Source organism: Ranitomeya variabilis, chromosome 8 (genome assembly GCF_051348905.1).
Source record: "Ranitomeya variabilis isolate aRanVar5 chromosome 8, aRanVar5.hap1, whole genome shotgun sequence".
Lineage (NCBI taxonomy): Eukaryota > Metazoa > Chordata > Amphibia > Anura > Dendrobatidae > Ranitomeya > Ranitomeya variabilis.
Genome location: NC_135239.1, coordinates 204346505 through 204358723, shown reverse-complemented (window position 1 = coordinate 204358723; position 12219 = coordinate 204346505). Strand labels below are relative to the sequence as shown.

Below are 12219 nucleotides of genomic sequence, written 5' to 3'. Positions count from 1 at the left end.
ATGCATTGATTTTTATGGGTCTACGTGTGTCAGTGTCTCCGGTACGTGAGGAAACTGTCACCTCACGTACCGGAGCCACTGACGTGTGAAACCGGCCTTACAGAAGAGTTAGCGACTCTTTTATCCTTCTTTTCCTGAGCTCCTCTTAGATGACTTATGACTACAGACCACATCAACGCTGAATGTGCAAGAAACAAAGCGCTTGTGAAAATGCAAAATATTTATTGATTCTCTATTGCAAAAATTATTTTTAGCCCCAAATACCTCCATGACATAAAAAAAAGTCCCCAAAAAATGAACATCCCCTTAAAATCCAATATCGTACTGCATTTGTAAGCCTTAAGGAAGAGTCAGAAGGCCGTATAACTCGGACGGGGATTGCAACGCAATGTTCGGACTGGCCGGCGGCTCTCCCCACCATTATTACAATGTGTGTGGTGTCAGTACTGTATAGAAGTGTTATGGGGCCAATATATGGCGCTGCTATGTGGGCATCACTCTATTAGGTACCTACAATTAGGCACCATATGACATAAATGCCAACATATCTGTGGATGCTTTAAGGGGTATTTCAATCTCCAAGATCCTATTCCAATGTGTAGGAGGTGTAATTATAATAATATTAGCAGATACCTCCAATTTGAAATGTAGGACAGTTCTTCTGATGCGCTATGTCGCATTCCCCATGTGCAGGGCATTGCAGGACCTTGGGTATCCATGGTTATGATCATTCATATAGTGACAGTTCGTTGTTAGTGGTCGTAACCATGGATACCTAAGCTACTGCAATTCCCTGCACATGGGGTAAGAGACATAGCGAATCAGAAGAACTATACTACATTTCAAACTGGAGATATTTGCTAATATTATTATTATTATTATACCTACTACATATTGGGATAGGATCTTGGAGATGGGAATAGCCTTTTAAGCCCTGCTATTGACTCCGGGCACCCACTTTGGGACAGGATTTACATAAAACAAGCCCCCTTTTTGCCCAGATATCCTGGGATAACTGGGTCAGTTGTATAATATGGTTATTTCTACACATAATGCGACGGTGGAGTGCAAATAGAAAGTTTTAGCACCTGAGGCCGCCGGCCCGGGGACCCACGTAAAGACCCAAACATAGAGACGCTGCTAATGGCGTCTGTCACTCAGAAAGACCCCAGTGCCATGGATCAGTTTTCATATTGTGGGGTTTTCTGTGAAGTTTCTCCCAGCATTCATAGCCTCATAGACCCCCTGTAAATGACTCAGCAGGGCCCGGCGGTGCCGGCGCTGCCTCCAGTCCTCCACACTGAATGACTTAATGAATGCTTGTCACAGATAAGAATAACAGCGGATAAAGTACTTGATTCACGCCATTATCTCTTCATTCATCTTAAGAAGTTTCCATTTATAACTGCAGAGAGTCGGCTTCTCATGACTCGGATTAATTACGGGTCTGTGCCGCCGGTTAATCTGCGACGCGCGTTGCGTCAGCAGGAAACCTAGGCCTTTTCTATCATCACCCATAGCAACCAATCACAGCACGGCTTTCATTTTATCGGAGCAGCTGAAGAAATGAAAGCTGAGCGCTGATTGGTTGCGATGTGCAGCAAAAAGTATTCAGTGCTCATAAACGAGGGCTGAGGCTTCACCGTCTTCCCTACATGTGATGTATATATGGACGTCGCACGTTGGGTGAGGGTGTGTGGAGCGAGCTTAGGATGATGGGTGCTGGCTGTGTTGTACGGTCTTCATCAGTAGCTCTAATCGCTCCCGATTAACCACCTAGATGCTGTCCAGTCACGAGGACGGGTCCAGTCACGAGGACGGGTCCAGTCACGAGGACGGGTCCAGTCACGAGGACGGGTCCATTCAGGCTCCTATTTACCACCTCTTATGCCTGTAATACAATCACAGGGTGCCAGTGGGTTACCATGGCAACTGGGGGCCTAGTGAAGCCCTTTGTCACCGCCATCTTGGTACTCCTGTGAAGATTAGCCCGTGTCTGGACTTCGTAGGAGATGGCTAATTCAATACATAATGTAAAAAAAACACAACAAAGAAAATAAATATAAATCAGCCACAAACGTCTTGTTAAAAGCTGAAGAAATCTCTCAGGGAAAAGTGAAAAAAAGCTTTTTTTGAGTTCCTATTGATTAAATCCCACTCCGGCCTCAACGTGTAATTCCCAATAGCAGCTGCCGGATTTATTGTCCCGATTTTTCCCAGCAGCCGACGCTCCAGTACCCCGTCATCCACTCTGAGAAAATCTGCAAATACAATTATTCCGTGTGTTCTTCTTAATTTCACGGCTTTGGATAGATTTACATTTAGAAGAACAGTGGAGGTGGATTTTTTTTCTTCCATTTAAGAGCTCATCCGGGTAATGTGACTTATCCAGAGACTGTCACCAGCTAAGGGGAGAACGTACAATTTCTGCAAGCTAGGGCCAAATCACTTGACAGCAGGGACCAAATCAGCCAACAGCGGATGTTAATAGGACTGATGGCATGTGCCACGTAAATGCCCATACTGTCCATAAAACAAGCTGCGGCTCCCTTCCTCGCACTGAGCTTTCCTGTCTATGGAGAGGAGCCGGGAGAAGTCTCCTCAGGGGCGGGGCTCACTTCTTACACACACTGAGCAATCTCTTAGTGAAGCACAATCGAGCTCTCAAATTCACTTTAAAAACATCACCCTATATCTGCAGTCTGCCTCCTAATGAAAACGTTTTACTTTTTTTTTTTTTTTTTTTTTACAGAAGTGTGTCTGATTTTTGCTTGCATGATAGTGTACAATAGTAAAAGGGTTAACTGACAATTGCCGGGACTGACTTGCGGCTCAGGGCTCATTAGTCTGAGGATCTACCCTGGCACACATACCTAGCCACAGGGATGAAGCCGGTAATTGACACAACATCTTCTCTGAATCATGAAAATGGCTTTCCTATTTTTGATGGAATATTTTTCCTGCAGATCGTTAACAACTAATAGGGTCAAACCCCAGAACGTCCCCAACATGTCCCATAGACGGGTTACTTAGTCTCAGAACTTTCCCACTGGGTTCCCGCTGTCTGTGCTGAATTCTTAGAGTTGAGGGGTCACCTCAGTATGTGAACAAGGCTTCGGGAAGATGAGCTTTGGGGTGTTATTTGCTGGATATCTATTACCTATTATCTATCTATCTCCTATTATCTATCTATCTACAGTATCTATCTATCTATCTATCATCTATCTCTCTATCTATTATCTATCTATAATCTATAATCTATCTGTTATCTATCTATTATCTGTCTATATATTATCTATATATTATCTATCATCTATCTATTATCTCTATCTGTAATCTATCTATCTATCTATCTATCTATCTATCCATCACTGTGTGTTCTGGTCACGGTGCCGGCCTTCTCGCCATGCTGTGATGGTACCGCTATTTCCGCCGCCCTCCTCGTAGTGATCCGGGGAATGTTATATCTAAGGTTAGTGCTGTGGCTTCGCAGCGGGACCGAGGCTGCAGGGGATGAGGTGGCGGCTGGAGGTAGACACGGACCCTGGTGATTTATTAACGCCGCACACTCTTTTAGTTGTACTCAATTTCACAAAAATAAAATGACAGGACCAGTGAATTTTCCATTTTGTCAAGTTTGTTCCGCATCTCGGGACCCGGACAAAATGCATTTAGACTCTTGTCAGGGGAATATTCCAGGCGGAGAACATGAATGGAGCCGGAGTTATTGTATGATGAGGACGAGGCCTATAAATCACCATGGTAACAGTAATTGTGCGTGATCAGCGGGGAAGGTAGCAGCACCGGCAGGCAGCGGCTCTGTCCTGTGCACATGACCTTTCCACACAATGAGGCCGATCTCTGGGCGCTCGCTGCCACCGACGCCTCATTTATCACAAACGTCTATTCAAACTCCAGTGACCCAAAGAAAGACGGAAATATTCTTCTCATTACAGCTAGCGTAATATGCTAAACAGAAGAGAGGGAGGAGGGAGATGCAGCTGCAGATTGTCTCCCTGCCATTGTGTTTGAGTTTTGGGAAGAGGGGGAGATATAGAAATCTATGGAGCCATAGTGAGCCTCCTTGCGGCAAGTCGTTACCATCAGAAAGAGATCTGCTGGTATTGAGCAATCGGCAAACATTGGAACATATGCCTTAAACTGAATGGCGCCATTTTTATTCTTGTTCTTTGATACATGAGGCATTTGGCGTTTCCAGATAAATTGTGAAACTTGCCCCAAGTTTATTACTGACGTTTTTGGCATCCAGCGCTGACATACACATCTGTCACAGCCACGAGGTGGTGGAGTGGTGATTGGTAAGATCCGGCCAGAACATGATGTATTTCGTGGCTTTGGTGCAATTTGTACCAAATTTCTTGTATTTGAGGAAAGCACTTTAGTGGATGTGATTAATAAAGACCAAAAAGGAGTGTAATTATGGATTAAAGACCCAAGGTTGGAGGCATTATCCTTGTAAGCTTTGCTCATACAAAGTTTTTGGGAGTGGATGCTCTCCGAAGCCTTACCAAAAAAACGACTCTAAAACAATTTCCTAAGGGAAATCCATTTTGCTATTCTTATGTGAAATATCTTTTCTTGAAGAGGTGCCTGGTGGAAGACAAAAATCAGTTAGAATCTGCTCCAAAGCAGGCACTGTCCAATCAAAAGGCTGCAAAAACTCTTCAAAATCTCAGCAGGAAAAGAAAACTTTTTTCAAAAACTCCCCCAAAACAGGAGCATTTCCTAAAGCAGATTCCTAATTAAAAATACTTTGCATATTTTCTCCTAAAAAAAAAATCCCTCTGTGTGTACCAAGCCTAAAAGCACTTTATCCATCAAAGGCTCCAAAATGGTAAAAAAAAACAAGGGAAAGGGGACAAGTCTAAGATATTTAGAAGCAATGGGAAGGAAAAACGATTGGTCCTCCTGTCCTGCGATTGGGGAGGGTGATAAACTGAACCCAAAACCGGTTGATGGACTTCCCTTATGACTTTTGATATGAGGCTTCTTCTCTTCATACATGTTCTAGATCAGTGCGTCTCAACTTTTGTCCTCCCAATGGGACATGTTCTTATGTACTCCCAATTAGCTATCCTTAATTTTCATGATCTGGACTGGAGTTGAGAAATATTGTTCTAGACCATCCAGAATCGATTTTGTGGATTTATAGGATAATTTTTGGGATTGGATTTATGGTATATCCCTAACATGTGTTTCTGCTCCAATAGGTAACCAACCCTCTCCTTTGAGCTCAGTAGAAGGCTTCAACATTGTGAAAAAGAGATGGGAATTTTTGCCCTCCATGCCTACAGGAAGATGTTCATGCTCTAGCATTCAGTCCAACAACATGCTCTTCGTCATTGGCGGCGTGGCACAGGGACCCAGCTGTGCTGTGGAAGCTCTTTGTGTCTTGGAGGACATATGAGAAGAACCATCAAAAAAAACTCAGCCAACGACGTTAGTAGTGGAAAGTGCCTGATCATCTCTCGTCATGTAGATTGGAGACCTACAGTACTCGATTATCTACCATTCTTCAGTCGAAGATCGTTTAATGGACAGAAGATGGATGAAGACCAAGGAGAATAATCTCTGGATGAATCCAGGACATTATCAGACATGGTCGCCTCCGTATAAGATCAAGTCTAGATTCCTCTGAGTAGCACAGTAGAGTAAGACCAACTGAGTATTATTCTAGAAGTACAGTAGAGAGTTGTATCCAAAATGACTTACACATGTGGATGACGATGATACAAAAAAACGATAAAGTAGACCAAAAAAAAAATTAGGTAGTAGAAAGTAATATTTGCTTAGTATGATTGACAATCCTACTTGTGAGAAGTCAGAAACTTGTCCATTGTCGTTAAGTTCGAATGTGATTTAAAGCCAAGCCGGATTCTTACTGTTCGTTTTGGACAACATGTGACACTTTCTAAGGGATTTATTTTATATTAAGATCTTTTGTTTTTCTGTTTTCAACACGCAGTTGTCTTAAAAAAAAAATATTCAGTGTATGCATAAACTGTATGATACAAAGTTGAAGCAAACAACCAACTGGTGTCGCTTTATTTCATCATTGAAGGCTTGGGTGGGCGTTAATATACGGGACCCCTGTACAACACAGTACACATGCACCACCAACATACTGCACGCCACCCGTGCACTGCACGCAAAACATGCACCAATGACAAGTACCAATTCTGCAAATGTACTGCACAAGCACCGGGCACATACTGCACACGTGACGCTCACACCCTGCACACGTGCACTGCTCACTCACCGGACCCACGGGGCCCATTGTCCATCTTCATGTTAGGTCTGCGCCACTCACATGCCTGACCAAAGCCGCACACATGCCACATGCAACCAGGGCACATGCACTACTCAGACATAAGACATGTGCCGCACAAGCACCATTCACATGCTGGATATAAGCCACACACACAGGACACATGCCGCACAAACACCAATCACACATCAGTCACACACTGGCTATAAGCCATACACACAGGACACATGCCGCACAATCACACATCACTCACACACCGGCTATAAGCCACACACACAGGACACATGCCGCACAAACACCAATCACACACCGGCTATAAGCCATACACACAGGACACATGCCGCACAAGCACCAATCACACATCACTCACACACCGGATATAAGCCATACACACAGGACACATGCCGCACAAACACCAATCACACATCACTCACACACCAGCTATAAGCCACACACACAGGACACATGCCGCACCAATCACACATCACTCACACACACAGGACACATGCCGCACAATCACACATCACTCACACACCGGCTATAAGCCACACACAGGACACATGCCGCACAAGCACCAATCACACATCACTCACACACCAGCTATAAACCACACACACAGGACACATGCCGCACAATCACACATCATTCACACATCGGCTATAGGCCACACACACAGGACACATGCCGCACAATCACACATCACACACACCGGCTATAAGCCACACACACAGGACACATGCCGCACAATCACACATCACTCACACACCGGCTATAAGCCATACACACAGGACACATGCCGCACAAGCACCAATCACACATCAGTCACACACCGGATATAAGCCACACACACAGGACACATGCCGTACAAACACCAATCACACATCACTCACACATCGGCTATAAGCCACACACACAGGACACATGCCGCACAAACACCAATCACACACCGGATATAAGCCACACACACAGGACACATGGCTACACACACAGGACACATGCCGCACAATCACACATCATTCACACACCGGCTATAAGCCACACACATGACACATGCCGCACAAGCACCAATCACACATCACTCACACACCGGCTATAAACCACACACACAGGACACATGCCGCACAATCACACATCACACACACCGGCTATAAACCACACACACAGGACACATGCCGCACAATCACACATCACACACACCGGCTATAAGCCACACACACAGGACACATGCCGCACAAGCACCAATCACACATCACTCACACACCGGCTATAAGCCACACACAGGACACATGCCGCACAATCACACACACCGGCTATAAGCCACACACACAGGACACATGCCGCACAATCACACATCACTCACACATCGGCTATTAGACTATGTGCACACGTCAGGATTTCATGCTGAAATTTCCTGAGCAAAACCGGAGATTTTCCGCATAAAATCCGCATGCGTTTTACTCGCGGTTTTGTCTCGTTTTTTGCTCGGATTTTGTGCTGATTTTTCGCGTTTTTTTACGGAGCTTCCCAATTCAATAACATAGTGGGAAATCCGCAAAAAATCTGCACAATGAACATGCTGCGTATTTTTACGCATGCGTTTTTTTTGTGGAAAAATCTGCAACATGTGCACAAAAATTGCGGAATGCATTGGAAATGATGGGATGCATAATGTATGTGTTTTTTATGCGTTTTTGCCCAGGAATATCGCCAAAATAACGCGAAAAATCCGCGAATAATCTGGAACGTGTGCACATACCCTAAGCTGCACACACAGGACACATAAGTTATAGACACAATATCTTGCTGGTTGCAATGTGAAAATATAGTTACTGTTATTAGCTGTGATTTTTAATGTCCCGACATTGCATCCTCAATGTTGCATGACCCGAGTCGCTATATATTAGCCCTAAGGGTTGAGGTGACAGGTGAACGCCTCCAGATATTGGACTCTTTAGCTGCTGACGTCCATGGACCTCCTGTATCGGAGGGATTCACTCTCTGCTATGACCTTGGACCACGCAGGACAATGTGGAAGAGGAGACGGATGCCAACATGGCGGATCATCTGTATTTGCATTGTAAGGTTTTCAGTGCTCCGCAGTATTTCCTTGCTGTCTTGTATCCGGCAGGATTTCAGCAGCAGCTTTTCCTGACTGTCCCTGTGGTCATTCTGTTTTCTCAGGCTGAGGGAAACTAACAGCAGGCAGCCAAAGGCGTTAGGAGCAAACACAGAGCGAGGTGACAGCAACGTCCCATCTCATTGCCCCATTTTCACCTTGCAGGAAATTGTTTTGCATGCCTGTCATGGTCTGCCAGTGGAAATCTGTGATTTTACATTTTTTTTATTCACGTGGTCACAAAAACACAATTAGATTTTTTTTTTCTATTTGCTGTATTTTATTCAATCTTGTCCTACAAAGTTACCCTTCAGTTTGTGTTATCAACACCGGCTCGGAGAACGACTTCAAGACCTGTAATATAAACCTTCATCTTCTGACGTATAAAAACAAAAACAGGGACCCACCAGGGAAAAGGGTTAGGGTTAAAAGAATGAAAAGTCCATAAATAAATATTTTGCAGGGTATAATATACATAAAAGCTGCAGTATTACAGCAAAAGAGAGACTTCTGTCCACTGTGGTGTTATACTGGTTGCTTACTCTGCTGAGCGGCTCTGCGGGGGCGGGACTTCAACATGATTGGCCGTTTTGCCCTGATATTATAGAGCTGCTCGCACCGTCCCATATTATATTAGTCCACAAAACATCACAAATCCCATACACTCATACTGAACATAGAAGCCCTTTGGGATAAAGCCAATTGGAGAATATTTGTGATTTCTTCTGCAGTAATATGCCGGATTCAGGAGAAAACTTTCAATTAGGGAAGTACTTATGGGGACCCAGGGTCCTTTAGTCAATTATAATACTTATTAAATGGGGTTATACACCATTTTTTTTTCTTACTTTCATGCACGATTTTTTGCCTAAAACTAATTTTTGTAATCGGGTTTCGTTAAATATTTTGCAGCATTTGTCTTCTTGACGACCTAATGGGACAGTTTCTAACTTTTTTTGTCTATTTCAAAGTTGAATGTGCAGAGAAACAGCCTGTAAAAATCAAAAACGTGGAACATTTTTTGATGAAACCTAATTGCAAAAGTGATATTTTTTTTTATCCCAAAATACATGCATTTAAGTAAAACAAAAATTGTCCTCCCAATCATAAAAGTGCTCATTAACAAACCAAGCAAATCATGGCTACAGTATGAGGGTCCATAACCTTTGGAGGGGCATTAACAGTATAGACATTCATGGCGTATGCCACAAATGTCTGACAGATGCAGTGAATGGAGGTCCGGGGGCAGAGTGACCCTTGTTCTCCACACTGGTGGTGGGATCAACATCTATCACTCATCTATATACTATAGTGGTCCCTACTGGGAATAACCCTCTTCCATATCTTCGATGGGGGCAAATTTCTCTCAGTCCATCCCTGGTTGGATTGTCAAATACTGGACGAAAGGAGCAGAATTTTTGGTATTTCTCTTCTGTTTCTGAGGATATTCTTTATCCTTCAGATGCCCCCGGACACATAATAACATCCAGATATAAATCCTATAAATCCCTGTCATCTCGGCACAGGACAAATACAATATATGTATTAATTTTTAGTGTTCTGTTGCCTTCTGCTGACCACCAATCTCTGTTATTACTGTACAGGTGACCGCTTCTTATCTCAATCCCATGACAAATACTTCTGCGCTTTCTACAACTTGACTGAACAAATCCATTTTTTTCTAAGCAGTAATACCTGACGGGGCCGAGCTGCTGTTACCAGTAAGATTAGATTTGGGGGAAGGAGGGATGAGGGGATCGTGTCTCTCCCTTGTACTCAGCTTTGTTTTGATAAATGGAACAGAACATAAAATAAGGATCAGCGTCAGATCCCTGAAATGATCATGAGCGGTAACAAGAAGCTTGTACTGTGTATATATATGTATACAGTACTGGGCAAAGTAAGAAGCTTCCAGAAATAGAAGTGCTAATAGTTTATGTTTATCAGTTCCCAAAATGCAAAGAGAATGAGCAAAAGATAAATGTAAATCCCGTCAATATTTTGGTGACCGTCCGTCGCCTCCATCAGTTTCTTCTAGGTACACTCTCATCGAGTCAGGGATTTTGTAGGATTGTTTTCAGGTGTATGAGAAGCCAGTTATACCAAACAAGTGATAATGATCATCGTTTTCATGTGTGAAGCCATTAACTGGAACATAGGAGGCTTAAAACTGGGTAAGGAACTGATAAACTGCTACAAAAGGTGAGGCTATGGAAGACAGTTCATACATCAAGGCAAAACTGAGCATAGCAACAAGACACAAGAAAAGACTTCAGGGGAAAAAAAAATCTTTCAAAACACTGATATTTTTTGCTGAGTTTTTAGAACAGAAACACAAAGTTTTCAAGGAGGATTTGGAGAGTTTCCACTAAGCTTTTGTACACACTGAGTGTTTTGCTGAGGTTTTGGAATAGAACCAGCGAAAGCTCTCCAAAGCCCTAAAAACATTAAAAAAAAAAAACTCTCCCTAAACTTTGAGTTTCTCTGAGTTCCATGTGCACATACCCTTAATAAAATACAAAACTGTAAAACAGCCCAGAGAAAGCTCAGTCTGCGGTATGTAAAGGCTTCTCCTCGCTGCAGGATTTCTAAAGCAGAGTATTGTAGATGTCACTAATGTTTTTGATCAAGAAGTGAGATGGAGGGTGAAAGATTCGGAAGATATGCCTCTTAGAAATGACCTCCTTATTCAGAAGGGTTTTTTTTTTAACAAAAGTCTCTAATTTTATCCATGAAAGTTGGTCTCCACTTTTCAGTTACAGTATATGAAAAAGTTTGGGCACCCCTATTAATCTTAAGCTTAATGTTTTATAAAAATTGTTTTTTTTGCAACAGCTATTTCCGTTTCATATATCTAATATCTGTTGGACACAGTAATGTTTCTGCCTTGAAATGAGGTTTATTGTACTAACAGAAAATGTGCAATCTGCATTCAAACAAAATTTGACAGGTACATAAGTATGGGCACCTCACCAGAAAAGTGACATTAATATTTAGTACATCCTCCTTTTGCAAAAATAACAGCCTCTAGTCACTTCCTGTAGCTTTTAATGAGTTCCTGGATCCTGGATGAAGGTATTTTTGACCGTTCCTCTTTACAAAACAATTCCAGTTAAGTTTGATGGTCGCCGAGCATGGACAGCCTTCTTCAAATGATCCCACAGATGTTCAATGATATTCAGGTCTGGGGACTGGGATGGCCATTCCATAACAGTGTAATTGTTCCTCTGCATGAATGCCTGAGTAGATTTGGAGCGGTGTTTTGGATCATTGTCTTGCTGAAAGATCCATCCCCTGCGTAACTTCAACTTTGTCACTGATTCATGAACATTATTGTCAAGAATCTGCTGATACTGAGAGGAATCCATGCGTCCCTCAACTTTAACAAGATTCCCGGTGTCGGCATTGGCCACACAGCCCCAAAGCATGATGGAACCTCCACCAAATTTTACTGTGGGTAGCAAGTGTTTTTCTTGGAATGCTGTGTTTTTTTGCCGCCATGCATAACGCCTTTTTGTATGACCAAACAACTCAATCTTGGTTTCATCAGTCCACAGGACCTTCTTCCAAAAAGAAATTGGCTTCTCCAAATGTGCTTTTGCATACCTCAGCTGACTCTGTTTGTGGCGTGCTTGCAGAAACGGCTTCTTTCGCATCACTCTCCCATACAGCTTCTCCTTGTGCAAAGTGCGTTGTATAGTTGACCGATGCACAGTGACACCATCTGCAGCAAGTTGATGCTGCAGCTCTCTGGAGGTGGTCTGAGGATTGTCCTTGACTGATCTCACCATTCTTCTTCTCTGCCTTTCTGATG

General features: G+C 43.2%; 1 protein-coding gene across 2 annotated transcripts in view; it reads left to right on the top strand.

Annotated features, from left to right (window-relative positions):
* KLHDC8B (kelch domain containing 8B) overlaps positions 1-6071 on the top strand; it is a 63386-nt gene extending 57315 nt beyond the window's left edge. The window contains exon 4 of one of the 2 annotated variants that reach the window (XM_077276452.1): positions 5232-6071. In XM_077276452.1, coding sequence (XP_077132567.1) covers positions 5232-5428 — 197 coding nt within the window. In that variant the 3' untranslated portion in view covers positions 5429-6071. The remainder of the gene's footprint in view (positions 1-5231) is intronic. The other variant, XM_077276451.1, reaches the window with a different exon arrangement.
* Positions 6072-12219: the final 6148 nt, after the last annotated feature.